This window comes from Passer domesticus, chromosome 7 (genome assembly GCF_036417665.1).
Source record: "Passer domesticus isolate bPasDom1 chromosome 7, bPasDom1.hap1, whole genome shotgun sequence".
NCBI lineage: Eukaryota > Metazoa > Chordata > Aves > Passeriformes > Passeridae > Passer > Passer domesticus.
In genome coordinates this window covers 39,318,695-39,346,012 of record NC_087480.1, presented here as the reverse complement: position 1 = coordinate 39,346,012, position 27,318 = coordinate 39,318,695, and the positions used below count along the sequence as shown (strand labels likewise).

The window sequence follows — 27,318 nt, the reverse complement described above, 5'->3', positions numbered from 1 at the left end:
CGGACCGTGCGCCCCCGCCCCGCCCCTGCCCGCGCCCCGCGCCCCGGTGGGCGTGGCCGCGCCGCGCCACGTGACCGGTGCTATATAAGGCACGCGCTGGAGGCCTTCTTCCCTTTCCGCTCCTGCAGCCATGGGGGTGCCGTGGTTCTCGTGTGCCCTCGCCGGTGAGTGGGGGCAACCCTGCCCTCGGGGTGCGGTGCTGCCGCTCCGGGGGGAGGCCTGGAGGCCCCGCGGGTGCGGGTCGGGCGCCGATGGGCGGTGGCGAGGGAGGATTGAAGCGGATTGCGCGGCCGGGCCTGGTCCGCGGCCTAGGCCGCCGGGGGCTGTGCCGCATGGCGGCCCTGGGGACGCACACGGCGGGTCCTGCGGAGCCCCACACGGGTTTGGGAGAGCACCGGCTCGGTGTAATGTGATGGCTCGGGCTCTGGCCTGCCAGCCTGCTCCGCGTGAGACGGGGCCGTGCAGTGTGCCGGGGTCACCTCCCCGCTGCAAACACAAGCGGTAGGTTTGCGTGGGATTGGATTCTTTTAACCGAGCTGGGCTCTAAGGAGCGTGTTTTTGCAGGTAAAGGGGAAACGTTGTGTAAAGTGCAATGGAAGGGTTGAGGATCCCTGCAGAGCTGGGCTGTGTGGGAGGGTTAGGGGCTGGCTGCACAGCCCCAGCGCTGCTGCTGCCTTGGGCAAACGTTCCCGCAGTGCTCGGGCACACGCCCTGGCTCTGCCTGTGCCACTGAGAGCTGCACACCGTGGTCCTTGTGAGTCCTGACTCGGCACATCTAAACAGCTCACTTCCCTTCTGAATGCTCAGCACGTGATGAGAACTATGTTGGTAGGGACATCTGAGAGGGTGATGAATGCCAACATATCTGAGCTGGGCGTGGGATACTTCTGAGAGCCTGATCCGGGAAGGCTGGGACACCACTGGGACTCTGGAGCCGCCGCAGTTCGTGCCTGCCCGGCTGCCCCGGTGATAACACCGGAGTTCATGTAGGAAACAAAGCAGTGCAGCAATCACATCCTGCTTAAAAATACATAGTAGCAATTATTTCTGTGGCCTCAGTTCTTTAAAGAGCCAGCATTTAGATTGCATCAGGGGAAATCTGAAGACTCGAAGTATTTGGGTGTTGCTTGGATTTCTCAAAGTAATATTTGTGAATATTGGCTCTTTTTTGGAAGAAGAAAAACTAACATGCTTTCTCGTTTTCAGTTCAGCATGCATCAGCTCCACGCCGCCTTCCTGTGGCTTCAGTGCAGGTAAATATTGCTTCTGAAATACAGAATTAAAATTAGCCAATGTTGGGTTTGTGTGCAGCAGCTGGACCTGAGTACCAGTGTATCAGGGAGCTGCAGTATCAGCAGCTGTAACTGAGGCATTGCCTGCAGTGTCTTGGCAGGCCTCACTTTTCTGCTGGGACAAGTCATCAGTTTATTTGTCCTGGAGAGTCTTGATGAGGCTGCTGTTCATGAACTACTGCTCATGCTGTAACCAGACTGCAAAGAGTACCCCAGGTCCCTTTTTTCTTACTGCTGTTTCTTTGTTCACAGCAGTAAGTAATGTTTTGGGAAAACTGCCTGGAGTATGTTGTAGAAAATGGGTAACTATGGGGGTTGATGCTCAGTAAATCTCAAAGCCTGTGATGGTTTCAGTGTAAGAGTAGTGGACAGAAGTGATTTCTGAAAACTCCATGCTGAGGCTTTCTCATGTGATTGCCAGAGAGGCTCTCTAGTTCTGCAAACATCTCCATGCAACTCTTTTATCTCTTTCAGATCTGCCCCCAAATGTGGAGACCTCATACTTCCTCTTCCCAAGGTAAGAAATGATCATTGAAAGTTAAATATAAAGTTGTGCTTAGTGTTTGTCTAGACAGCATCTTCTGCTCTGATGCTGTGAGCTTAATTCCTTGTGTAAAGTTATCCCTGGTGCCACAGTGATGACACTTATTTGCTACTCTTGACCAAGAGAGTGATGAGCACTTTTACCACCATTACAGTTTTCTGAGGCACAGCAACTTCAAATTCCCCTTGATGCTTTAACTGCTGAATAGACTGTTCACAAGTTTTTTACTTCTAGGATTTGAATCCTGCACTTCAGAGCGATGCAGAAGGAACATCATCACCTGGTAAGAAATGTGTAATTCATGTAGATGTGTCTTCCACAGAGCTATTAAAACACTGCAGTAAGAAGGATGGCATGTATTTTATGATTCATTTCCACTAAGACCAGAAAAAAATTATACTTGCTAGTATTCAAACTTCTAAATATTTATTTTTTAATTGGGAAAATGTACTTGTCAGAGTAGTCCCACGAGGGGATTGCTTGGTACTGTGGTTGCAGAGCAGATACAGTGATGACTGCATAGTTCAGCAGAATCTGCTGTGTTGAACACTCAAGTGCTTCGCCCCTATCTGATGTATCTGGCTCTTGTGATCCCCCAGTAGGGGCTGTGGGCTTGGGCACAGAGGCTGAAGGGACCTGACTTTGTTTTTTATTGTTGCAGGCACTGGGAGATTAAACTGTGAGCTGTTGCAGGGTAAGTACTGCATTGCTGGCATCTGTGAGTGCTCATTCAATCCCTGCTGTCTGCAGAGGCTGCTGTGTGATGAGTGCATAGTTCAGCTGATGACCTGTGATGACCACAGTTAGTTCTGATGCAGCCTCCTGTAGCTTAGGCTAGTTCAAACAAATCATGTGGGAAGCTGAAGGGGGATACACTTTTTTTGCTCTATGAATGTGTTTTAAAAATTTTATCTCAGGAGACCAGTAAGTGGGTTAAACATAAAAAAACTCAGCAAGATGAATAGAAAGATAGAGTAGGATGTGGTTATGAAGTCAAGCACAAAACTTAGCAGAATAAGGTTAATGAGGTGTTAGTGCTCCAGGTTCTAAAAGTTTCTTGTTGGTTTGCAGGTTGCCCTCAACAGAGGAGCCTCACGTCTCTTGTGTGAGAAACCATTGCACCTGTTACTGATGTGGGTGAAGACAAGGCCTTCCTAATTCAAGGTGATTAACAATAAGCCTTAATTTCTTAGATGGATGTTAATTTTGAATGTGCTGCATTTGAGAGTTTGCTTTTAGAGATCCTTGCAAATTTATTTTGTTCTTCAAAAAGTGTGAGGCAAAGATTAGTACTGTAAGCATTCCTTCAGCTTCCTGTATTTCACAGTAACAGCATCAAATAATTGTGGTGTTAGTAATCTCTAGAATTTTGCTGTTGAAACTAAATTGTGAATGCCACATTACTGTGGCATGGTTTTGCTTAATTTGCATGACTTGGTTGCACAAACCTCGAGTCACTGAACTCTGTAATTTCAGCATGCTCTGGTGTGAGGAATAAACTCTTCAACACTCTTCAGTGTTGAAGAGTGCTGGGGATGGCTTTACAGTCTGCCTTCAGAAGGGGGGATAGGAGTGTTGCAGCCTACTGTAAATGATGTTGAATCAGGTCTCTGATCCCCATGAGGAGGAATCTACCAAACCCTGATACAGTACTTCACTCAAACTGTTCTTAATGCTATAACTTCCTGCTGGACACTGCCTAATACCAAATTTTTCTTTGCAGGCTTCCAAATGTTTCTCATTGTGAGGTAAGTACTTGTTTTTACTTCCCAAGTATTAGGATTTCAACGTAGGCCCATAAGTTTTTAACTGCTTGTCAGCTAGGGGGCATGGGGCCCATTGGCCATGGCTTACATCTCAGCCAAAACAGGAGGATGTTTTAAAGGGGAGCCCAGTCTTGACAGACTGGTGTGCACTAAACTCATCACTGTGAGCTCCTCTTGAAGTTGTTATTAAAAGTATTTGCCCTCTTGCCCATAGCAGCCTAGCCCTGTGGCAGGGCTGCACAGGGCTGACAGTGTGAGCTGCCTGTGTGATGAGATGTGACTGCCTTGACTTCAATCATGGAGGTCTGTAATTAGCTCTATCTGACTGCAGGCACCTGACTTGGGTTTTGTCCTTCTGTACTTGTTTCTGTGCTGTCCTAATGGTTTGCTTTGATGCAGGTCTGATGGAGCTGGGACGTGAGGGACCTGGTAGTGCTGCCAGCAGAAGTAAGTTGCTAACACATGATTGTGACTGGTCAGGACTGTGTGATACAGGGAGTGAGGAAGTTACTGCATCCTGGCTGTTACAGGGATGGCTGCAGCATTAAGCAGGGTTCTTGATTTTATTACCTTTTCTAGGTAAAAAGCCTGGATTTGCCAGCAGCCTGCAGGATTCACTCCCCCCCAAGGTGCTGCATATCTCAAAATAAATGGCTTTCTGTGACTAAAAAGAAATAGTGGTGACCATTTTAAATGTGTAACTGCTGTGGACTACTTGAATTCCTATTTGATGAGAAAAATTCTGTGCTGCCAGGTTGCCACACATTCTGGGCTGAGCAAATGCAGTACAATTACCTGTTATTAAATTTCTTGCTGTTTAAATTTAGTGGGCTCTTGCAGGGACTGGCACTGATCTTGTTTATCTCGATGGTTAGATCAGAGCTCTTAGGTGAAGTAAATAAAGATGTGCTTGGGAGTAAGGTCAGATCCCCCTTTAAAGGGTTTGTCACAGAGATAACACCATTTAGCTGCTCTTGGCATGTACTGTTTGTGATGAATTCTAAGCAATGGGAATCTCTCTGAAAGAGGCTGAGGAGAACTCTTGTGCTGAAACAGTACCCGCATTCACACTCTGAAACCACTGCCAAAAGCATGTTAGTACAATTTCCCTTCTTTGCAGGGTGAAGCTTGCATGGAGTTGGAGAAACAAGATTGATGTGCCTGAGGTAAGTGTAGAATACATGGGGTTTGATAATTCCTGGAATATTGTCTTTGTTCTGAATGCTTATATAGTGGTGCCCAAAATTACTCCTATGAAATACCTGATTTGTCTTCCTTTTATTGTATGTGGCTGTTCTGTGGGCACTACTGTAATACTGCACTCTGGAATTAAAATAAAAACATCATGCTGTGGCTGTCACTTCTCAGAGTTGTTAATACTAATATTTATATTGGCTCTACACAAATTTAGCTCAAGTTCTAGATGATTGCTGTACAAACTTGTTTTCAAACAAACTGGAACACCCCAAACACTTTAAGAAATAGAAGCCATTTTGAAAACCTATTGGACTTGTATTTTAGCTATTTAAAATCATGAAATACAACATTTTTGGGACAGACAGTATCACAAAGCAAAGTAGTAGCTTTTTACTTTGCCTGATTCTTTCAATGTTAGTAATTCTGTATTTCCAGTTAAGTTAGGACTTGTAAGCTTTGTGTATGCTATTTGGGTGTTGTAAGTTGAACTTTAAGATGCCAGCTAAAAGTCAGTTTCCTTTTAGGTAAAAGTTTGGTGAATAGAAATTAGTAGATAAATAAACTTTGCATATAGTGCTGCTGTCTGTTATTCTTAAAGTTCTTCTTTCTTCCTCAGGACAGGACTGTGCTGTTTGCAGCCTTATTGGGTAAGTCCACACAACAGATTAATTGTGTTTAAAAACTTCTGGAAATATTTGTAGCCACTGATGAAATTGATTCTGCCAAATGAGTTACTGTGATATTACCCTTTCCGTTCCACTTCTGTCTGAGGTTACAAAGCTGTTGAGGAGCTTTTAGCAGTTGTTCTGCTGCATATGCTAACTGTGTTTTCTTGATTTAGGTGAAGAGGCAACTCAAACTGGCATATGAAGAATTGAGAAGGTGAGTGTAACTGCTGTAATGATGTATTTGTTGGAACAAGTGATGATAACCTTACCTTGAACTCTCTCACTGAACAGAGATGAAATCTAAGGTCTGAGATGTTCCTATCAAGTGTGTTGTGCTGGTTTTATACCTTATAACAGTTCTTATGTCTGTCTTAATAGGTGGAAGATTGCTGATGAATGGGTTACACTTGCATGAACAGCATTAAAAAAGCCAATGTGTTTTTACCTCACTGGTAATGTTTGCCTGATGTTGATTGGAGTGAATAAAAATCTGTAAACTCTTACCTGGTGTTGTGACCTCCTTTCTGGCTGAAACAACTTCATGCAAAATACCTCAGGCTGCTATATTTAAATTTAAAATGCTTAATTTAGAGCAGGGACTAAACTAGGCTAGATGCTAGTCTTGCAAGTGTCAACTGAGGTGTCAAATGCTGCTGGTGTGCAGGGACTGTATTTAGACAAAGCTAAATAACTTAAGGAGTATTTCAGGTGTTCTAAGGAAAGAACTAAACTTACTACTTGTGTATTTGCTACTAAAGTAATAGTCTACCTGTAATCCTGGTAATAAGTGTTCAGGTGCAGATCTCAGAACAAGTGTACAGCTTGGACTGGTCTTTTCCAAGGGTTCTGGATTTAAACAGCACAACACTTGGTCTTCAAGAGGGGGAAAAAGTTGTAGAGGTGGGATATTGTGATAATTCTAATTTACAACAGTTACTGACACTTATGAGTCACTAAAAGATGTTTCTGCTTTCTAATGCTCAATGGAAGCTTGCTTCTCTGAAAAAATCATTTCAATTCCTCCCTGGTCTCAGGGGTCATGTCAGTATGAGGGAAGTCAGTTTATGGAGGTCAGTTATGAGCTCCCTTTCTGTAACACTTCAACTAGTGCTGTAGCACTTGCAATGAGAAATAAAGCTACATAAAATTCAGCAGGCTTATTTTCACATTATTAGTGCTGCTTAGAATCTTTCAATAGGAGTAAGTTTGTTATGTTTCCCACCCACTCCAGCTGGTAAGAGGTTTAATTACATTTTGGGGATGTTCTTATCCAGAAAAATACTTCATCCTAGACAAAATAAATTGGGACCTTGTGTCCACATGTGAATTAAATCTCTTCTGCACTAAAAAGCCAATAATAAGGTCTGTTTTCATCCAGAGCTGATTAGTAGCCTCTTAATATTACCCCATGGTGTTACTTTTTAAAATACCACACTTCGTTATGCCTGTTGAAGAGCTTGAAGGGACTGTCATAGCCTGCAGTGTAGAAGAAGTCTTCGTGGAATGGTTGGCCTCTGTTTCTTAAGGTTCTGGCCAAGGCATCAGCTTCCTCAGCATACTTCTCTGGGGAGGCAAATCCGCCAAAGGACCTGGTACAAGTGAGAAAAGGAGATGTTTTGGCCCAGGCCTCTGGATTTATTTTCACAGAATGCTCAGACTTGGAAAGCAAGTTTGAGCCCTTGTGCTGCAGTTTGTAATTAGTAGATTACCCATGCAGAACTAGCAGTGAAGCAGCATGGATCTTTGTTTTCAAAGGTAAGATTTAAAACAAGCGCCCAAGTACAAACTGCCCTGTATGTTCTGTGGCAGTTTAGAACTATAGATATATAAAATAATATATAAAATTTAATATATTTAAAAGTGCTGGGAGAGCAGTTTACATGTTACATAAAACTTGTCTTCAGAAGATGATTCTGGAGGCTGCATCTCTATGAAACTCAATGTGATATTCAAGCGTCTTTTAAAAAAATCAGTGTTTCAGAACTTGTTTTTGTGGTAAGACACCCAAACATAAGATTGTCTAAGGGGTGGGTTTTAGCAATTCAAGCTCTGAACAGCAGGGTCTACCCACAGTTTATCATCTTTTAAGAAAGTGTAGCCCACTTAAATGAGGGCAGATCCTGCCTGGATTTCTGTGGTGTCAGCTGTGCTGGTTTTGCTTACCGAACAAAGAGAGCTGCTGCCTTCCGCTCCTCAATGAACACATCAGAGTCAGTGGGCTGGGGGGGACAGTCCTGATGTTCAAATGGCACAAAGAAAGAGATCTTGAAGTCTGTGCAGCCTGATTTCACCAGGCAGGTCACTGGCACAGTCATATCAATCTTCATTTCTAGAGGAAAGGAAAACCAGGTGTCTTAAGCTGCATTTCCCAGCTCTATTGTTCATTATTATTTGTGTTCATGAGCTGCTTTTAATTCTTTGTTCAAAACCAGCATGGCCTACCTTTTTCATTCTTTCCCTGGATGTAGTGGAAGAGTTTCCAGAAGCCCTGGCGCATTGCTTCCTTCTGGGTTTCCCCCCTGATGACTGTGCTCACCCACTTGGCTGTCTCGTACTGGCGCAGTTCGTAGTCCTTTGCCTGAAAGGTAGCAAAAGTCACAGTAACCATGAGATGGGTGTTGGCAGAAATTAGCAGCTACTTTTTCCAAATCAGCATGCAAGTATTGCTGCAGTTACCATTGCCTCTGCTGAGCTCCAGCGAGGGGACTGCAGGTCCAGGGACAGAAATGTTTGCTTGAAGGACTTGATCATCTTGCCGGAGCTGGAAGGCAGACACAGTTCATTGCCATCTCTTACATTAACATGGCACCAGGGCTTTTCAGGTGTTGCTGAACTGGTGGAAGGCCTGAAAAAAGGCTGGAGACATTTAGCCCTGAAGGAACAGAGCACCAGGACCAAGAAACTACCTCTACTGGAGTAAATATTCTTTCAGGATACACTTCCCTTTCTTCTCCATGACAAAAAGGTATTTCCTGGCAGCAAAGTGAGATCCTGCAAGTGGGAGTTGTGTGGAAATCTGTAAGTCAGAAGGACTTCAGTCTGTTTGCTCCTGGATGAAAAAGCAGTAGTGGTGTGGTGGGTGATCTGGTGTTGACTGTACTCTTAACTTTATTTGGCCTCTCATGATAGCTGATGGCTTTCTTAAAGACTTTTAGCCTCAGAGTCCTGTGAATAAATGAGATTTTCTGCAGAACTATTTCCTTGATAGCCTTCACATGGGAGGAAAAAAGGTGAAAACTCAAAAACACTGTCCCAAACAAAGCGAGTGAAAATATTCAAAACCAGTGTTGAAATAATCAGATCTGGTAAAATGCTGAGATGTTAGTGGCTTCCATATATGACTCTTGTTGTTAACCAGGCAGTCTGTAGTGTATGATGTACCTTCTGATAGTCTCTGCCTTGTGTTACATTACAATGTCCTTCACCTGTCATGTCGTGAAGAGCACATAATTCAGTGATTATCTGGATTCTTAGGACATAGAATGTCTTCTCAGACTGTAGCTCAATTACCTGTTTCTTGGGTAATGATGTGAGTTTTATAAAATCAACTGCCTTGTGCTATTTCACTTTCTTGGCTGTTACATCTTGCAGTACCTGGACTTCTGTTGAATTCTATTCATCCCCTTCTGTACCCTGCCTAGAGGTGACTACGAAGAGTTCTTGGCATCTGAAGTTGAAAAGTTTTTATTAAAACACACCATTAAAAAAAGGCCACAAACCCTGGTGGTACTGGGTTCCTTTAGAGTCTGTAAAATAAGTAGTTTGTGGAGCCCCTTCAATGCTGAGCTTTTTCTAGCAGCTCTTTCAGTTGTCACCAGAGATCAAGGGAAGGTCAGAATCAAACAGCTGGATACAGCTGCTGGTAGTAAAGGCAGGTGCTGTTTCCCTGTCCCAGCCTGAAGGTACATCATGTCCAGCAGACCTGACCAGAGTGATGGTCACCAGGGACTGCTGCACAGTTGTACTCTATTAATAGACTTTGTTCGTGGTGTTCACAAATCAACAAAGCATCATAAAGCAGGAATCCTTATTGTTAGAAGCAAATATGAGCAATTACACTGAAACTTCCTACAACAATTGAAAGAAAATGCTGCTGCTTCACACTTGTAGTAGCTACTGGACAAGCTGGCTTCTCTTTCCTGGCTATAATTCCAGCTGCTTCCCAATGTACCTTTCCATAGTTACTGGGTAGACCTCACAGCTCTGGATGTTGTAAGTTTTTGGCCAGTGCTGTCAATGACTGCATGTTAGAAATAATTTTTTTAATTACATAAAGCAAACAGAAGAATCCTCCAGATACAGGTGAATCTTTCTAGATGTACAGGAAAGCTGAACTTTGAAATGTCCATCTATTCATATAAATATGTCTATAGGGTGTTCACTTTATTTTCTGCAGCTGTTAACACATGGGCCAAAGGAACAGGCAGCAGGTTACACTGCAGCATAAGTAAGTACAGCCAGAACATGCCACTCCACAAACCACTAGTGCTGTTAAGGAAGTGGAGAAGGTAAACATACTTACAGTTTCAGTCCTTGTCCTTCCAGCTGTTGCAGTGTGTCCTGTGGAGGCTGCACATCCTCATAAGATGCTGCATGTCAGTGTTTATTTGAGTTTGGGCAAGCTCCTCCCATGCCTCAGCCCTACTGGAGGGGGCTGCTGTTATGAAAACCAGAAGGCTGGAGCCTTGTGCTGCTCTGGGTCTCATTGGAGAGCCCCCACGCAAATGCCAAAGGCCCCACCTACTATCCACAAGGCAACACTGGGACTAGTGTGTGATCTGGCTCCATAAACAGTTTTGCACCCTTGTATAACTTCCCCTGTTTGCCATGGCTGTGTGCCCACTTGTGACAGGGTCAGTGGCAGGTTTTGTGCTTTGGGAGAAAGGATTTCACATAAATAATGTGTCTCTTCCCCCCTCCTGACTTGGATTATGGAGAGTGGTGCTGTACAGAATGCCAGCTTTTCCTTTTTACCACAGGGGTGAAGGGTAGGTAGAAATCTGGCTGCACACTCTGCTGAGACCATCCTCACGAGATTTTTGCTGGCATGTTATGAAAGACAGACAGTGTTCTCTGCTGGCTGGCTGTTCTGAGCGGTATTTGAGGTTAATCAGCCCTCTTAGCCCTTGGATATCTGCACAAAGGGGTTACACAAAGCTATTGTGAAATCCTGTCCTGCTCATAATACACACAGCGAAGCTGGGCTCTTCATTTAGCCAGCTGCAGCTCCAGACATAGTTTGGTACCAGCACAATAGGGCAGATTAAACTGCACAGTTTGTGTTCTGAGAACACCTCTCAGTTTGTCGTGGTTTGTGCAAATTCCTGGCAGCCAAATTCAGCTGAGCTCTCGGGGACATTTTACATCAATAGCTGGGAATGACTTTTAACAGGAAACCCACTTTGCTTGCTGAGAACTTCATCAGGATGCTGTGTGATACACTCCTGTTCAGAAAAGGGAAGTAAAACCATGCCAAAAAGCAATTGTGAATTTATCTCTAAAGCCACAAATCTCTCCAGAGCCACAGAAGAAGTACAGTCATTTGCTACTGGAGTTTATTCGAACAGGTTGAGGCCTGAAATGTGTAACCACTTCTCTGCATGCTTTGTACTTTTTATTTTACAGAGTAAAGTATTTCTCCATTTTACCTGTGCTCTGCTTGGGTCAAACAGGAACAGCAGGAGTGTGTTTGGAGGAGCAGAAGCTGCTTGGTCTTTACCCGGGAGCCATAGGCATGCAAAGTCACGGGCTGGGGTGAGGTGAGTTGTCACCTTACCCTGTCACCCCAGGGATGGAAGTGTTTTTGAATACCTCCAGATATGAAAAACAATACCCAGCAACAATAGTTTGGCAAATCTCTACAAATTTACCCCAATGGTGAGCACTGAGGAATATTGCCTTGGAAGGGTGGCAATAACTCTGTAGATAAGACAAGCCCACAGTGGATTCTCATTTGGTTTCTGAAGCAGAGAGGCCCAGAACAAACCCCCAGTGAGTTTGTGTGTGTCCAGCTGATGTCCCTGACAAAGAGTTGACTGTTCCTGGTGGAGCACCCCCAGGCTGGAGAACAATCCTCAGTGTTTTCCCAAGAGGTTGTTTTCCAGCACTCTTGTTTTTACACATAAACATTGAGAGAACATGTCAACAGCTGCATGAGACAGTAGGGCAGGCATGGGGACATGTATTCTGTTTATATACATTCCAAAACTTAGACAATAGGGATGGGATTATGGTGCAGCCTGACAAATATTATACAAAGTATATAAATCTGACACACAGTACCTCCAAACAGAGGAAAATCAAATACACAGCAGCCATCGAGTCTCAAAGGTTCTGTGACTTTTGACCTCTGTGCAATGTCATAAATATGTGTCTGGGACTTGGCTGGCATTTTCTAGAACAGCTAACAAAGCAGTATTTTCCTATTCTCTTGCCTTAAGGAGCAGAGATGGGGGCACAAGCAGATAAAAGTATGTGGTTTGTAGCTTAATTTTGCTGTCTTCATCTGTGCAGGAACACTCTAATGAACTGGTACGTAAATAATAACTTTGATTGGATAAGGACAAGGACAAGCCTGTGATATGACCACTTGTGATTTCCACTTTTCCTCTCTGTAACAAGACCTTAAGCAACATTCTCCACAGCAAAACTGCTTCCATCTGCTGTGTGGCAGCATTACAGCTGCTGCTGTCACATCAGTGCAGTTGTGTTCTAAGTTACCTTTATCCTAGAGGCAAGCACAGATTGTGTGCACAAGCAGGGATCTTTTCCACTGACCTAATTGTGTCAGGACTAGAGGAACCCAGGAAAAAAGTGTGTTGTTAACAGTGTGGTTAATGATAACTCTGAGTCATGTTCTTGTAGCTGGCAAGTCTGTAGTGTGATGTGAAGGGTGGGGGTGTGAGGGGCAGACAGGGATGTGTGGCCACTCACATATTTTATCAAGTGGTCTTAACACAAAGATCCAGGCAGTTTTGCATTGCTGCTTAAGCCTGTCAGAGAGTCTTTGACAATTATTTTAATTGAAAAGAATCGAGTCTCTCCACATATAAATGGCCTCTACTTTTGTAAACACACGCTCATCTGATGGTGCAGAAGCCTCACTTCACAGCAAAGGACTTGAGCATGTGATGTTACTGTCCAGGGCAGCAGCAGTGTCCTTCTGTGTTGTTAGATGAACTGTAGTTTACTGCAAATTCATCTCCCAAAAGAAGCCTCTTACCTCCTTGCTCTAAAGAAAGCCTCCATTTCATATCATATTCTCACTCCCAGCATGGAAAGTGAACAAGCAGAGACACACCATCTTCTAAAGAAGCAGTTGAATGTGCTGTAGGGCTGTTCCAAGGAGGTTCCTTATTATCCTTAGGAACTGTGGAAAGGAAATCTATGCCATAACTGCAGTGAGGTGGTATTTAGCCATTATGCTCTGACCTTCACATTTCATATCAGCAGGGGAATTTGTTGCTATTGGATTTACCTTCAGCCAAAAGTCATCTGCTTTCTGGAAATGTGCATGTGGATTTTGTCCATGTTTTTGCCTGATTTCAGCTAGTTAGTTACATGTGAAACTACTGCATCTTCCTGCCTACTCAGTGAAAGTGTTACCTAAATCTTGCTGAATGAGTGTTTCTGTGCTCACTTCATCAGAGAACACATGGAACTGGCTGCTCTGGCCAAATAAAAAGCTTCCTACACCAAACACCACTCCAGAGCACTCCTGACTTGGCATTTTCCAGGATTTCTCTGCTGAAGCTCACGTTTTGAAACCATTCCAGGTTTGGGGAATTAATCCTAAGTGAATCCTTGCTTCCAGCAGCCATGAAAAACATTCTTAAACCTTCCTGTCTTCTGCATGGAGCCCAGAGAGAAACTATTTCAGCTGTATGTACTGCTGTATTCGCTGGTTTATTTCTACAATAAGGCTTGTTTTTTAATATGGTTCTGTTCTGGGATCTAGCTACAAACTGAACTCCACAAGCAATTGTCTCAGCAAACTTCAGCCAGTGAAAGAAGTTACTTAGATCCACAGAAACTTCCAGTCCTCTCTGAGTGCTGAGAGGAAACAAATTCATCTTCCCCTACAAATTATCCACATTCTGTTATTGACCGATTTTTCTCAGAAACAAGAACATGGAAAAAGGTAAGTTTTTATCTTAGAGATAGGAATGTCTCATAAAGGGAAAGAGGTAACAGTGCTTGCTAGAAAAAAAGTCTTGACACATATTTATTGCATTGCTGGTTTTGCTTTTTTAAATGGTTTTGAAGAGACTTAAGCCTGAACTGTGACAGAATAGACCTTATTTGCAAACACAGCTCTGAAGAGGCAACAGCTGTGTGGGCAGAAACACAGTGGGCTCTGCATTTTCTTTCTTTGATCCCCCTTCCCAGAGTTTTAAAGTGATCTTTTCCTTCTCTTGTTCGTTACCTGCTTTGGCCCCCTCCTTCCCTTCTTCTCTACCTCTGTCTCATTTCTCAGCCTACTCCAGTCTGTATGCTGCATGGACTGAGACCAACCTGGCAGCTCCTCTGCCAAGGACCTGGGTTAAGCTCCTGACTCTGCTTAAGGGTTGTTCTGAAATTGTGGGAACAGCCCCACGTGTCTGAAAAAGACCCTAATATGCAGAAATTGCCCTTGAGAGCTCAGGATTTCCCTGTGTAGTCCCAGGAGCCTGAGAACACGTCCAGACATGATGGAAACAGGCTCAGAGAGAATGAATTAATATGTTAAAGAAATGTTTTCCTTAAAATAATTTCCACTTCCAAAAAGGCATGAAGAGGTAACTGGATCTGAGGGTTTATCTCCTAAGCTTCTTCCTCCTCTTACTGGCATGAGTGTGGTCCACATCAGAACTCTCCCATCATCTAACAGTGGGGATATTGGTAGTGGATGTGGGGTTTTGGTGGGCACTTCTGTTTTTTAGATGATGTGAGTGAGGCTTTCAGAGGTGGATTCTTCAAGAGCCTGCTCTCTCTCCCTGTCTGTCCCCAGAATGAGCCAGTGCTGCACTCTGCAGCAGGTGGCACTGTTGGCTGTATTCAGAGGTGAGCTTTCCTTGAACAGGAACATCCCTGATCCTCTCTTGGGTGCCAGTGGTGACTTCGGCTCCAGTGCACCCTTATAGTTCTTTCTATTTCCAGAGACATAAATTGGATTATGCTCTTGTTGACTGCTAATGGGAAAGCATCTTAACAGCTAAAAAATTAATGACTTGGCATGTTAAGGCATCTTTCATGTGACAGATACAGCAACCTGAATGAGAGAATTACAGAACTGTTTGTGTTGGAAGGGACTTGAAAGAGCTTATAGTTCTGACTCCCTGTCAGGGAATGTCTGTGTAAGACTTTAGGAAAATGCTAAGTTAGGAAAATCCTCCAGGTTATGCTTAGCTCTAGAACAGTTAAACTGGCAAGTTTTCAGGTAGAATCAACAGCAAACTTAATAATTTAAAATGAAAATTTAATATCCAGGAGGTCAGTATTTCTTTTGATTTTTGCACATTTAGATTGAGAGCAGAGTAAATGTAGGTAGCTAGGTAGATACATACATACATAATATCACATTAACTCCCCAGTTAATGTTCTGAATACCAGCCAGCCATGATGGTATTTAACAGAATTTCATCACTTTAACAGGTACTGGCTTTCTGAATTTTTATTTAGGCTTCACTACTTCATATTTCTCTGGAAATAGACTTGGATCTGCCTTTGAAAGAAAATTATGTCTGGATCCATTTGTTTATTGCAGAGAGAAAGAGGCAAGACTGTAGTGTAATTATACCAAACCAGAAGTCCCCTTGTGAGATGTGATAGCTTGGATGTAAAAGCTGTATATAAGTAGAAAGAACTGATTTGGGGAAAGTAGAAGTAAAGGACAGGGGTGCTAAGTTGTGGTCAGTGTATTGGAAAGTAATGGAAAAGTTAATACAGCAACAACAAAAAGTCTGAAGGAAACTTCTCAGCTCTGAGGTGCTGAGAAGACGTTTAGAAATGCTTCAAACAGATCTCAAGCCTTTCTCAGTTTCCTTGCAACTGCTCTAGAACTCTTTTTTGCAGTTCTGGAATTCCTGCTTAGAGACAGTGCTAAAACTTGAAGCCCTCTAAAACCACTCTGGACTGCTCCAAGTTGATCTAAACATCCTACAGAGTGTTCTAAGCAGCCTTAAAGTCCTGTGAAACGTGCCAGAACTCTTGTAAAGCACTAAACCCCTTTAGCTCTTCTAAACCCCTTCTCAGCCCCTCAGAGCTCCCCTAAACTGATCTAAAGCTGCTCTATATTGCTGTAAGCAGCACTAATATGTCTTTAAATGCAACTAAAATGCCTTTAAATTTCTGCTGTACAACTCTCAACTCCTGCAGGCGGCTTTAAAATTCCTCTGAGGAGCTCAAAACAGCTCTAAAACCCATTTATGCCAATCTGTTAGTCCTGCAGGGGTCTAAGTAGCTCTAAACCTCTCCAGGCTACTCTAAAGCTTCTCTCCTGTGCTGTCAACACTATGAAGTAGCACTAAAATTCTAAAGAAATATTGAGGACTTCCTCTAAATGGCTCTGTAGAGCACTGGATTGTCTGTGAACCTCCAGAAATACACTGATGCTTTGGGGAGGTGGCAGAGGTTGCAAGAGATGGAATTACTGAGCCTGGAGAAAGAGGAATTACCTGTGGGAATGGAGGAGTGTAGAGAAAGGGGATTTCTGGAGGAACAAGATGACCCTCTAAGGGAAATATATGTGCTTTGTAAGGAGCTGTTAATAAGGCAAAAACCCAGAGGGTGATCTCTGCATGCACACAGCCCACAGTGAGCATATTTTGACGTGGAGGAGGAATACCACAGCCCCAAACTCCTGAGGTTATTATGTGAATCCATGGAAAATGTGCTCCTGAATCACACAACAGGGGATTGTTCTCTCTGCAGGCACTGGGTGCTCTCAAAACACACTCTAATGGAAGATCTGAAAGTGCGCACTAAAGACAATTTTTAAAAATATTTTTGGAAATTTATTGCTATGAATCTGTTCAGGGCAGTACCTTGTCTTAGGGGATGCTAGTAGTCTGCTGGGAGCAGATTTGAATGGTGGCCCAGCTGCAGTTCTGGTGGGATGGGGAGGATTGTGTGTGCATGACTGCCATGGAGCCCACACTCCACAGTGGACTCATCTGGTAAAACCTCATGTTGGGCTGCATGCAAGGAGCAGGAAGCCTGAGCTCCGTTTGCCTTTCTGACAGGGACATGGATCCGTCTGTGTGTCCCAGAGCAGGGACACTGCACTGTTATTGGGAGTGCTTCCAGCACCTCGGCAGGGCTGTGAGGACACTGGGTGAGATATTTGAAAGAGCTTTCTCTGTGTGAGGGTGGGCAGGCCCTGGCACAGGGTGCCCAGAGAAGCTGCGGCTGCCCCTGGATCCCTGGAAGTGCCCGAGGCCAGGCTGGATGGGGCTTGGAGCAACCTGGGATAGTGGACGGTGTCCCTGCCCATGGCAGCAGGTGGCACTGGGTGACCTTTTAAGGTCCCTTCCAACCCAAATAATTCCAAGATTTTGTCTCCATCCTGTTATTTATTATTATTTAAATATTCATTTATTTATTTTTATCTTTGCAGATAATTACGGATACCTCAAACCAGCCTTATCTCTTGCACAGAGCATGAGCGGTAAGGGGCCATGGGGGCCGCGGGGCAGGCAGAGCATGGGCTGGGCGAGGGCGGGCTGGGTGGGGATGGGCTGGGCGGCGATGGGCTGGGCATGGGCTGGGCGAGGGCAGGCTGGCTGGGGGTGGGCTGGGCATGGGCGGGCTGGCTGGGCATGGGCTGGGGATGGGCTGGGCATGGGCTGGGCATGGGCGGGCTGGCTGGGGATGGGCTGGGCATGGGCTGGGCATGGGCGGGCTGGCTGGGGATGGGCTGGGCATGGGCTGGGCATGGGCGGGCTGGCTGGGGATGGGCTGGGCATGGGCTGGGCATGGGCGGGCTGGCTGGGGATGGGCTGGGCATGGGCTGGGCGAGGGCAGGCTGCCTGGGGATGGGCTGGGCATGGGCTGGGCGAGGGCAGGCTGCCTGGGGATGGGCTGGGCATGGGCGGGCTGGCTGGGCATGGGCTGGGGATGGGCTGGGCGAGGGCAGGCTGGCTGGGGATGGGCTGGGCATGGGCGGGCTGGCTGGGCATGGGCTGGGCATGGGCTGGGCATGGGCGGGCTGGCTGGGGATGGGCTGGGCATGGGCTGGGCATGGGCGGGCTGGCTGGGGATGGGCTGGGCATGGGCTGGGCATGGGCGGGCTGGCTGGGGATGGGCTGGGCATGGGCTGGGCGAGGGCAGGCTGGCTGGGGATGGGCTGGACATGGGCTGGACACGGGCAGGCTGGGTGGCGATGGGCTGGACATGGGCAGGCTGGCTGGGGATGGGCTGGGCGAGGGCAGGCTGATGAGGAGGGTGTGTCCGGGCTGAGCGGGGCTGGCTGTGCAGCTCAGCTGCCGCCGCTGTCCCCGCCTCCTGCCCGGTCCCTGCGGCGGAGGCGGCCGGCCGAGGTGAGGGGAGCCGGGGCAGAGCCCCCGTTCCCGTTCCCCGGGAAGGGCTCGGGCCGCCCTCCAGAACCGCCCTCCTGCCCGCGGGCTCGGCTGCACGGCCCGCGGGGCTCGACCCTTTCACAGAAGATATGCTAATCCCGTTTATACCTTTTTTCAAACAGCTCGATGGCACCCCGAAAGAAGTTAAAGGGTCTCGTAGCTGCTACCATCACTCCAATGACTCCGGACGGGTGAGCTGTCAAAGTTGCACTGATTATTCTTTTCTTCCACCCCTGTTTTCCTTCTTTCTTATTTGGAACTGATCTGCTTGCTTTCTTGCTTTCTTGCCTGTTTTTTTTTATTATTTTTTTTCTTTTATTTTTTTTTTTTAAATCAATCTCTTCTGGGATTGGGGGAACTACTAAATTTGTCCCAGAGTGAGATTCCCCTGTCTCTGCTTCCTTCTGTTGCCAGCAAGTACTATGGCTTTCGGTTTGGAGAGTTTGGATCAATCTCATATCTCCATTTCTGTTGCTTTGTAAGTGCAAATTAAATCATAGTACATGTGTAGAGCATTGCAGTGTTTTCATGTTTGTTAAGGAAAATTACAGTCCTAGTTACAGAGCTCTCAAGAGCTAGAAAATAATTGTCAGAATCTGAAGGCCTTTTAGACTTCTCTCTATCTTAGCTAAGTCATGCATGCAGTCATGTGTGTATGAGTACATAGAATTAGTTTCATTTGAAGAAAATACTGCAAAGACAGCACAGTTTTGAAAATACATGAAATTGAAACTTGAAATTCAGCTTTCTTCAGAGCAGGCATGGCAAACAGAAGCCTCACTGCATTTTGATGTTGCAAGACCAAGTTGTTTGGAATCAGCAGAGAACCCTGAGCTCTCAGGGGGGGTGTGTCTGTACATGCTTTTGAGAGACAGTGGAGATTTGCTAGTACAGATCTCCAAAAGTGAAATTTACTTCAAGAGCTGAAAAATAAGCCTCCATCCCAGTCAGGGAACTTATTCCATTGCAGTCACTGCTTTGATTCTTGCTTTAAAGGAAACTTATTTCTGATTTTTTTTTAAATTATGACTCAAATTTATTGCAACATGGTATTTAGAGAGTGACCTGACCCTCTGCCTGGACTGCATGGTCCTTGTCAGATATGTTCTGGGAAAGCATCTATGTAATTTTGAATGTTGTGTACAACCTATCAAGGCACCAGAATTGACTTCCAGACCATAGGTTTGGTCTGTATTTTTGACAAATTAAAATAACAGTGAAAAATTATACACTAGTAAACTAAACAAATTTGTCTTGCATAGAAGATAACCCAAGAATTCTCCTTCCCCTCTTGCCAGGGAATTCTGTTGCTCTCCTCATCCTTTAATGAGAGAGAGAGGTCAAAGTCACATCCAGCAGATGCCGTTTCCCTCTCTGTATCCAGCAGTTACAACCATCCAGCAGTTTAACCATTTGCCAGCACTTGCACAAATAACTTTGTGCTCTCAAGAGGACTCTTGTTTCCCTCAAAAGAGGAAGAGGTTTTAGTGTCTCTTGTTCTCTCACATCTCCCAAAAAAGTTCTTTGCTGTGACAAGCCTGCAGCAATTCCCAATAAAAGTTTGGAACAGTGAACTACTTGTCAGAAGGAAGAGAAACTGCAAGAGAGAATTCAAGGCTGAGCTGCCACCTTCAGATGTTAAACAGATGTCCAGGGTTTCTTACCTCTGGGTAATCTGTGTGTACAAATTCAAGGCTTCAAAATACATGTTTGGTTTTTTTTTCTTAATCACTAAGTTTAAACTAGCTTAAACTTAGTGAGTGGGTGGGGACTTAATGGCTGCTGTGGTTCCTTTTATTGCAGAAAAATTAACCTCCCAGTGATTCGTCAGTACGTGGATTATCTGGTAAATGAGCAGAATGTGAGGAACGTTTTTGGTAAGGACAAACTGTGTCACAGCCCTTTTACCTGGATGGGAATCCTGTGATATCTTACCTAATAGGAGCTGTAGTGGGAGGGAGTGTGGATGTGGGATCATCCTGGCCATTTTTGCTCACCAATGGAAAGACTGCAGGCATCTGGTTTTGCCCACACCCCATTTCTGTGGGGGAGAAAATAAGGTGCCTTCATAAGGTGACATTCCCAGAGATGAATGGATAATGTTGTGTTGACAGAGAAGACTGGTCTGAATGATTTTTCCCAAACTCAAAAATGTTAATTCTTGTCTTCAGTGAAACCAATGTGTGTAGGTGAGGCCTCAGCCAGTGTGTTGTGTTTTGTTGTGTTGAAACAGTGAATGGCACAACAGGAGAAGGCCTCTCCCTTAGCATCCAGGAGAGGAAGCAGTTGGCAGAAGAATGGATGTGCCAGGGAAAAGACAAGTAAGTAACTGAGAGGAAATGGGGGCTCCAGATCTTATGTTATAATAATGCCTGATTGCAAAACAAAGTGTGCTGATGCCTTTTTTTTTTAAGTGTTGTGTTGCTGGGCTTTGTTCCCCAGCTCCTTTATCACAGAAGTATGTTTTTGCCACTGCCAGTTAGCTGGTGTGTGTTCCTGCTGCTTAGAGAGCTTGTGAGAGTCCTTCTCTTTGGTACTCTGGGATGTGGGGGATGAGATAGGGCTTGGGAAAGAAGGGCTTATCCCCTTTGCTTCCTCTTGAGAAGAAATGCAAATAGAAAGCATTTCTGAACCTTTTAATGTATTACATTATTTGATGTGACTGAAGCTGAGGTGTGAAGTGCTTAACTGCTTCCCTAAAGGTACAGAATTAGTAACAGAAGAAAGAATTCAATCTGGATCTGCAGCTGTGTATCCAATTGCAGCTTCATTCTCCCCTTCTCGTACCAGTCACAGCCTTGTACCCCTCACTGTGCCTTTCTCTTGGATGCTGGGTCAGAGGATGTGCAGAGGTGTTTAGGGGGAGAAGGATAATGAGGAGAAGTAAACTGGGGTGAAGGATCACAGCCTTCAGATCCACAGCCTTTATATCCGTGTCTCCTATGATATAAAGGAGAAAACCAGCAGTGGGGCTGATGGACTGGAGCATGGAGGATTCCCTTTGCAGGAGCAAACAAGCAGTCAAAGGTGCTGCTGTGAGGTTGAACTCTTCTGGTAGGTTTGCAGAGAAATATGTTTAGAAAGTAAAGATATTACTTTGATTTCCTTTATGCTTCCCAGCCTTCCCTTAAATCCCTTATGTCTTAATTTCAATTTGCTCATAAAATGCTAAGATTCATCCCTCCTGATAGCCTTGCAAGCACTACAGCAAGAAGTCCCATGTGATTCATGTTTACAAATGTGTTTTCTTTCTTCCACCACCAGCACTTCTCACTGTCAGCATTTTCTCCATGTTTCTGGTCATCAGGTCAGCCCAGGCTCAACTCTTTTTTTAGGTTCTTCTTCTTCTGTGGCTGCCTGGGCTGAAGCAAGTAATTTTGGCAGCCTGGTAGTTCACCATCATTGAAACCTCCCCAAAATCTTCTGAATTTGTTTTTTTTTGTGCAGATTGGACCACGTGATCATTCATGTGGGAGCACTGAATCTGCCAGAGTGCCAAGAGCTGGTGTGTATAGATTTTTCACTCTGTGTGTGATAAATTGAAGCAGATGTACCCTCAGATACCTTCCACTCTGTCTTTTATAGGCAAGACACTCAGCAGCCATAGGTGCTGATGGCATTGCTGTCATAGCCCCCTTCTTCTTCAAACCCACAAACAAAGGTGAGTAGATGTGATTGATGAAGCCTTTTTATTGCCTTCCCAACATTGGTCACAGATAAAGGATGAATGTAATGTACTTTCTTTGGAATATATTCTGATCATAATGTTTGCACAACTGTAATGGAAAAGCAAAACCTGCAAGAAGCATTTTTTAAAGAGGAGGGATAGCAGAATTGTCCTGGTAAGAAATGGGAAGGATGCCTTTTGGGATGTATTTTGTTAGCCTTTTGGAGGAAGAAGAAGAAGAATTGCTTTTGGAAAGAATGGTCTAGTTAACTAGTCTGTTCTGAATGGATAGTTTGGTGTTCGTGCTTGATCTGGGCCACACTAGGAAGAAGCTGGTTCCATGGTGGCCCTTGCTGGGCACTGACCAAATTAAGCAACTGCTGATACACAGATGTGGCTCTTGTTACTGAGGTGATCAGGTTTGGTTCTGTCTGTCTGAGGTTACCTCAAAACTTGCAAACTGAGTATTTTGTCCTTAAGTTCCTGACAGTAACATAAAAGAACCACATGAAGTGGGGGGTTGTAAAAGAAATATTAAAAGTTGTCTGAATGAATTCTGATTGGAAATGTTCATATGGAAGCACCATACCCCAGGGAGGTGAACATGAACTTGATCCCTTGTCCTCTGTGGCACACAAGGGATCCTGCTGAGGCCACTTGGCACATGGGTCTGGCACATGTGAGAGCATGCCTGAGTTACACCTGTAAGAGAATGAGCAGGAGCTACTGAAACTGCTTTGGTTTAAAAGAAATATCGTCTTGGCCTTTCTTAAGGTCCTCCCCTGATTTATGTCACATTTAATGTTTTATGACATGTGAAGGGTTTTGTATGACTTGCTCTGTGTGTGCACAAGCTGAGGCCTCTCCGCAACCCCTGTGCTGTGAATCTGAACTGTGTCTCCCTATGGATGGTCTCCTTCTCTTATGGGATCCTTGCTGGTTTCCTTCTAGATGAGCTGGTTGCTTTCTTACAGAAGGTTGCATCTGAAGCCCCTGAGGTGCCATTTTATTACTATCACATTCCTCCTCTGACGGGTGTGAAGAGTAAGTACAGAGTACAGATCTTGGGTGATTTGCTCTGGAAAGCAGGTTATATGGTGTTTCTGAAAGCATGGATTTATATTTAGTCTTAAATGTGTTGTTGCTGGTTCATTTCTAAACTTTTTCTGATCTGGTAAAAGAGTCTTACTCTTTGTTGTCTTACTCATTGTTTTAGAGCTGTACACTTTACTGGGCTTAGGCTGAAAGTGAACAACTTGTAAAATATGAAGTCTTTCTCTTGGGGACAAGGCAGGGAACTGTCCCAGAACAGGCCTGAGTTCCCTCATATGAGATTGCTGTTCTCACAGTTCGTGTGGAGGAGCTGCTGGATGGGATAAAAGCACAGATCCCCACCTTCCAGGGTGTGAAGTTCAGTGACACGGACCTCTTGGACCTGGCACAGTGCATCCACAAGAATGGAACAGGGGAGTTTGAATTTCTTTATGGGGTGGATGAGGTAAGAAGCTTCTCTTAAAAGTAATTTCTTCTAAGGTACTCACTTGCTTCAGCTTTGGGGAAGAAGTAACCCTGGATACTCAGTGCAAGGCAGTTTTGCTGCTCCCTCCCACCACTCCTTTTTTTCCTTTATTTTATTACATGAAGTAAATTTTTTTTACTTTTTTTTCCTCCCTCCACCCCAAACTAGCAACTGTTGGGTGCACTGGCACTAGGGGCAAATGGAGCAGTTGGAAGGTCAGTATGTCTTGGACTCCTTCCCCTCACACATACACTGTGCTGTTTTATCTTTCACATCTGTATAGTATTTCCCTGTCTTCAGCCACAGCAGTGGAAGATTTTGCAGGATAGGGATGTACAGAAGCAAACAGACACATAATCTAGCCCCAGTCCTAGTGATGGGACAGTCATATAACCCAGGATCTCAGATTATGTTCCTTTGGGTGATCATTGCTGTGGTTTCTAAGCTGACCCAAAGGTTTCAATGTACTTTTATCCTCATGGCAACTTTTGAAGTAGGTAATCACTTCTGTCTGCATTGGGTGAGGAACCAAATCCCAGAGAGGTTAAAATTGTTAGTTCATATGAGCAGTCTGTGAGGAAAAGGGCTGTGCTGAGTTTAATTTCTAATTTATCCTCTGCCCCTCATATCAGGCTGCTGAGATTAATTACTGTGTGATACCTAGGCAATCCATTAAATGAACAAGCAGCTGGAAAATTAGGTGATTGACTTCCCTTATTGCCCAGTGATGTACCTTTATCTTTAGTTTTGGAAAGCAGTTCCATTTGGAAAGAACTGGGAAGAGAAATCAGCTCTCTTAATTCTTCCATGGAGCTTGGCATACTTCAGATGCTTGACATTAGATTGCACCCCACATAAATTCCACTAATTTCTCTCATAATAATGACAATGTCAACAGCAAAAGCCTGTGATTACTTCTTCTCTTTCACAGGTTTTAAGTTCCTTCTTTGCATTCACCAATTCTATTTTTGGTTGGTTTTTTTGACAGTACATACAACTATTTGGGCCGACAAACCAATCTGATGTTGCAAGCCTTTGCAAAGCCAGACTTTACCTTGGCACAGCAGTATCAGGTACAGCATCTTCCCAGGGAGCAACCTTCTTTCTCTTTGAGCTTTACTGTGGCTGTTCTCCATGTGGTTCTCTCATCCAGACTGAGGCAGCTTTATCAAAGAAAAATTCTTTCATCTCCAACCCCCCTTTTTGTTACTCATCTCTCCTCACTTTTTTGACCATTCCTCACTACCTTTAAACCAAGACCTTTTAACCACTTACCCTTCAACTTTAAGCTAACCCATGCAAGTGAACAGTGATATAAGATATAAATGTAGTAGCTTTAGATGCTTTTACACCTTCAAATTTGAGGGTGTTAATAAATTATTGTCGGTCTTTCCTAGTTTCTCACTGGGGAATTTCTCAACTTTGTCATCAAACTGGGTAAGTAAACTGGGTAAACACTGCCTGTTTCCCTCTAAAAGTGCAAACTTTCTGCTTCTCAAACTCTCATGTTGCTGTACTCTTAGAACTTCCTTCCTGAAAGATTTTGCAGTGAAAAACTGTTGCATCTGCTGTTTCCCAACTTAGTAGCAGTTGGGAGCTCAACAAAGGGAGCTGACCAAGCACCCCTGACAGCTTCCACTCTCCCTTCCTTCCTTCTGCTCTGAAATCTCAGAGGTTTAAAGCTGTGACTCTGTGATTTACCCTTGTTCTTATCCTGACTCTTTCTGTGGGTTGATTTTTTTGTTAGTTTTTTTTTTTCCTTCAGTCTCCAAAAGCTCATTTCCAGCTTTATTTCTACAGTAATTTTTCTGAAATGGTGGTGCCCAAGTAGAAGAACAGCTCTCAAGCTTCTCTCTCCTGCCTTGCTGTAATTAAACAGGAATTTTGTTGAAGGCTGTACAAGGCCAGAACATTTTAAAATTGAATGATTTCTAGAAACAATATCGAGTTTAAATATGAAAAACAATTAAAACCAACAGAGTGGTATAGGGAGACTGAAACAGACAGGAAATGTTTACATTAAATTATATCAGACATTTAATGAAGAGAACTGTTTACTGTGGGTTTCCTGTACCTATGCAAGCCCTGATGAATCTCACCAAGCTTTAGAGCCTGGTTTTATTTGTTGGGTTCAAAGTCAGAAGAATTGCATTATTTTTTAGCCTTTAGATGAAGAGGCAAACACTAAATATCCAAAGGTACATAAGAAGTCATGAGCTGTGGACAGAGAGCAGGATGTTGCTCCTCCCAGGGCTTGGCTCTGTGTGAGTCTGCACTGGGGGATGCTTACACATGAATAAATGTAGTAGGTGGGTGTAGTTTTTACTGCAGTGTCATTCCTGTCTGCAGGCACAGTTACCTCTTTTCAATTGTCCTGTTCTCACCTTCAAGAAGTGCTTGAAGCCTGATTGATACTGGATTTCACAGAAATCTGTACTGCTGCTTTTTTGGACACCTGTATTGAGGCTGCTGTAAGGAAAATGGTCTGCAAGTGTCCTGATTTTGCTTTTGTCTGCCCAGGGTTTGGTGTTGCACAGACTAAAGCTGTAATGACTTCTGTCTCTGGCATTCCCATGGGACCTCCACGGCTTCCGCTTGTTGCTGCCTCCAGTGAGTTCATTGCAAAGGCCAAAGCCAAGCTGGACAGCATTGTGTGGCCTAATGGTGACTGATCATGGAGTCCTGGAATCATTACATGGAGAAAGACCTCTAGGACCACCAGGCCCAACCACTAACCTGACACTCCTGAGTGCACCACTAAGCCACATCCTCAAGTGCCACGTGTATGATGTTGTTCACTTCATGTCCATCTGGAGGTTTCTTTTCTGGGATTCTCTGCCATGTGACACATCCCCCACATGATGGGCAGGATTTCTTTCAGGGAACTGGCAATGTGCCCAAGCCCCTTCCTGTCAGGGCTGGCTTTGCTGGGGCACATGTGCCTGACATTTTACACTGCTCCCCTGGAGCTCTGCACGTTCCAGGACTGACTGGGACTGTTTAATTAAAAAATAGCAAATTTTTCCCAGTTGGAGGAGAATGCTGATGACTTTTGCCTAGAAAGGAGGAAGATCTGTCTCTACTCCCTCTCAGCTGGATGGTGTTTTGTCCTCTCCATGAGGACACTACATTGTGGATTTAAACAACAGTATGACACCATCAGGTTGCTCAGGCTGGTATCTGTTCATCAGAGTCACTGGGACATTGTCTGTGCATGTAAAATCCTGCTTCTGTCTGATCTCTGTGTTTCTACATCTTAATACAAAATTAAAAAAAGAAGTCCCTTTTGTGACAGCAAATTTTGGATTACTAATAAGCAGGTATTTCTCCCATTTTTTTTCCTTAGGACAGAAATAAAGCCACAATTGAGCTGTGCATCTCCATGTGGCAGTGCAGAAAGCTGTCATGCAGGTTAGGAAGGCATACAATCATAGAAATCTAGAATGGTTCCCATTCCATCTCTTGTCATGAGCAGGGACACCTTGCACTATCTGAGGTTGCTCCAAGCCCAGTCCAACCTGTTCTTGGACACTTCAGGGATGGAGCAGCCACAGCTTCTCTGGGAAACCTGTGCCAGGGCCTCACCACCTCACAACAAATATTCTTCCTAATATCCCATCTGAAACTGCCCTCTGGCAGTATGAAGCCATTCCCCCTTGTCCTGTCATGTCAGGCCTTGACCCAAGTCCCTCTCCAGCTCTCTTGAAGCCCCTTTAGGCACTGGAAGGGGCTCTGAGGTGTCACTTGAACCTCCTTTTCTCCAAGCTGAGTACCCCCAGCTCTCCCAGCCTGTCTCCAGAGCAGAGGGGCTCCAGCCTGTGGAGCATCCTCAAGGCCTTCTCTGGACTCGCTCCTGAAAGGGTTAAAAGCACTGTGCCTAGGCATATTTGGGCAAGAATAAGATACAGCATAACCAATACAGAAGCCAGCAAATATTAAGCCACAAGCTAAAGACACAGAATTAAATCTGTCAAGAAATAAGGACCAAAACTTATATAAAATGAAGGACAAAACTTATTGAAAACAGTGAGGAATCGCTGAAACAGCTAAGAAGAGACTGCCCATGCCTGGAGGAGAAAGGTGGAAAGGGCAGGGCGAGGAAGACTCC

At 44.6% G+C, this 27,318-nt stretch overlaps 2 protein-coding genes and 6 non-coding genes across 21 annotated transcripts; 7 read left to right on the top strand and 1 right to left on the bottom strand.

Annotated features, from left to right (window-relative positions):
- The first annotated feature begins 29 nt into the window (after positions 1-29).
- NPL (N-acetylneuraminate pyruvate lyase) lies at positions 30-26,504 on the top strand. 13 transcript variants are annotated; one of them, XM_064427854.1, is made up of 25 exons: positions 30-164; positions 1,207-1,253; positions 1,767-1,809; positions 2,071-2,119; positions 2,498-2,530; positions 2,908-3,000; positions 3,560-3,584; positions 4,002-4,049; positions 4,723-4,768; positions 5,416-5,446; positions 5,641-5,681; positions 11,093-11,226; positions 16,690-16,781; positions 17,064-17,114; positions 18,147-18,215; positions 19,828-19,901; positions 20,258-20,345; positions 21,472-21,529; positions 21,610-21,685; positions 22,643-22,735; positions 23,041-23,189; positions 23,379-23,425; positions 24,199-24,283; positions 24,608-24,647; positions 25,731-26,504. In XM_064427854.1, exons 15-25 carry the CDS (start codon positions 18,151-18,153, stop codon positions 25,880-25,882), a joined length of 927 nt encoding a protein of 308 aa, XP_064283924.1. In that variant the 5' UTR covers positions 30-164; positions 1,207-1,253; positions 1,767-1,809; positions 2,071-2,119; positions 2,498-2,530; positions 2,908-3,000; positions 3,560-3,584; positions 4,002-4,049; positions 4,723-4,768; positions 5,416-5,446; positions 5,641-5,681; positions 11,093-11,226; positions 16,690-16,781; positions 17,064-17,114; positions 18,147-18,150; the 3' UTR covers positions 25,883-26,504. The 13 variants fall into 13 exon arrangements, 10 of the variants coding, with proteins under 10 accessions (XP_064283924.1, XP_064283925.1, XP_064283926.1 ...); XM_064427855.1 differs by lacking the exon at positions 16,690-16,781; XM_064427856.1 differs by lacking the exon at positions 4,002-4,049 and having other exon boundaries at positions 5,416-5,681.
- Positions 800-878, top strand: LOC135305539 (small nucleolar RNA SNORD74). Its single transcript, XR_010366658.1, has one exon. It is a non-coding gene; the product is annotated as a small nucleolar RNA SNORD74 (small nucleolar RNA).
- Positions 1,629-1,695, top strand: LOC135305547 (small nucleolar RNA SNORD75). The gene has a single exon (XR_010366666.1). It is a non-coding gene; the product is annotated as a small nucleolar RNA SNORD75 (small nucleolar RNA).
- LOC135305527 (small nucleolar RNA SNORD24) lies at positions 1,921-2,002 on the top strand. Its single transcript, XR_010366646.1, has one exon. It is a non-coding gene; the product is annotated as a small nucleolar RNA SNORD24 (small nucleolar RNA).
- LOC135305545 (small nucleolar RNA SNORD77) lies at positions 2,340-2,416 on the top strand. The gene has a single exon (XR_010366664.1). It is a non-coding gene; the product is annotated as a small nucleolar RNA SNORD77 (small nucleolar RNA).
- On the top strand, positions 4,585-4,660 carry LOC135305530 (small nucleolar RNA SNORD79). The gene has a single exon (XR_010366649.1). It is a non-coding gene; the product is annotated as a small nucleolar RNA SNORD79 (small nucleolar RNA).
- On the top strand, positions 5,499-5,573 carry LOC135305538 (small nucleolar RNA SNORD47). The gene has a single exon (XR_010366657.1). It is a non-coding gene; the product is annotated as a small nucleolar RNA SNORD47 (small nucleolar RNA).
- HEBP2 (heme binding protein 2) lies at positions 6,786-10,161 on the bottom strand. Of its 2 annotated transcripts, none has more exons than XM_064427865.1 (5): positions 9,990-10,161; positions 8,144-8,312; positions 7,910-8,045; positions 7,631-7,796; positions 6,786-7,056 (listed from the first exon to the last, which is right to left on the bottom strand). In XM_064427865.1, exons 2-5 carry the CDS (start codon positions 8,216-8,218, stop codon positions 6,882-6,884), a joined length of 552 nt encoding a protein of 183 aa, XP_064283935.1. In that variant the 5' UTR covers positions 8,219-8,312; positions 9,990-10,161; the 3' UTR covers positions 6,786-6,881. The 2 variants fall into 2 exon arrangements, with proteins under 2 accessions (XP_064283935.1, XP_064283934.1); XM_064427864.1 differs by having other exon boundaries at positions 8,144-8,228; positions 9,990-10,159.
- Positions 26,505-27,318: the final 814 nt, after the last annotated feature.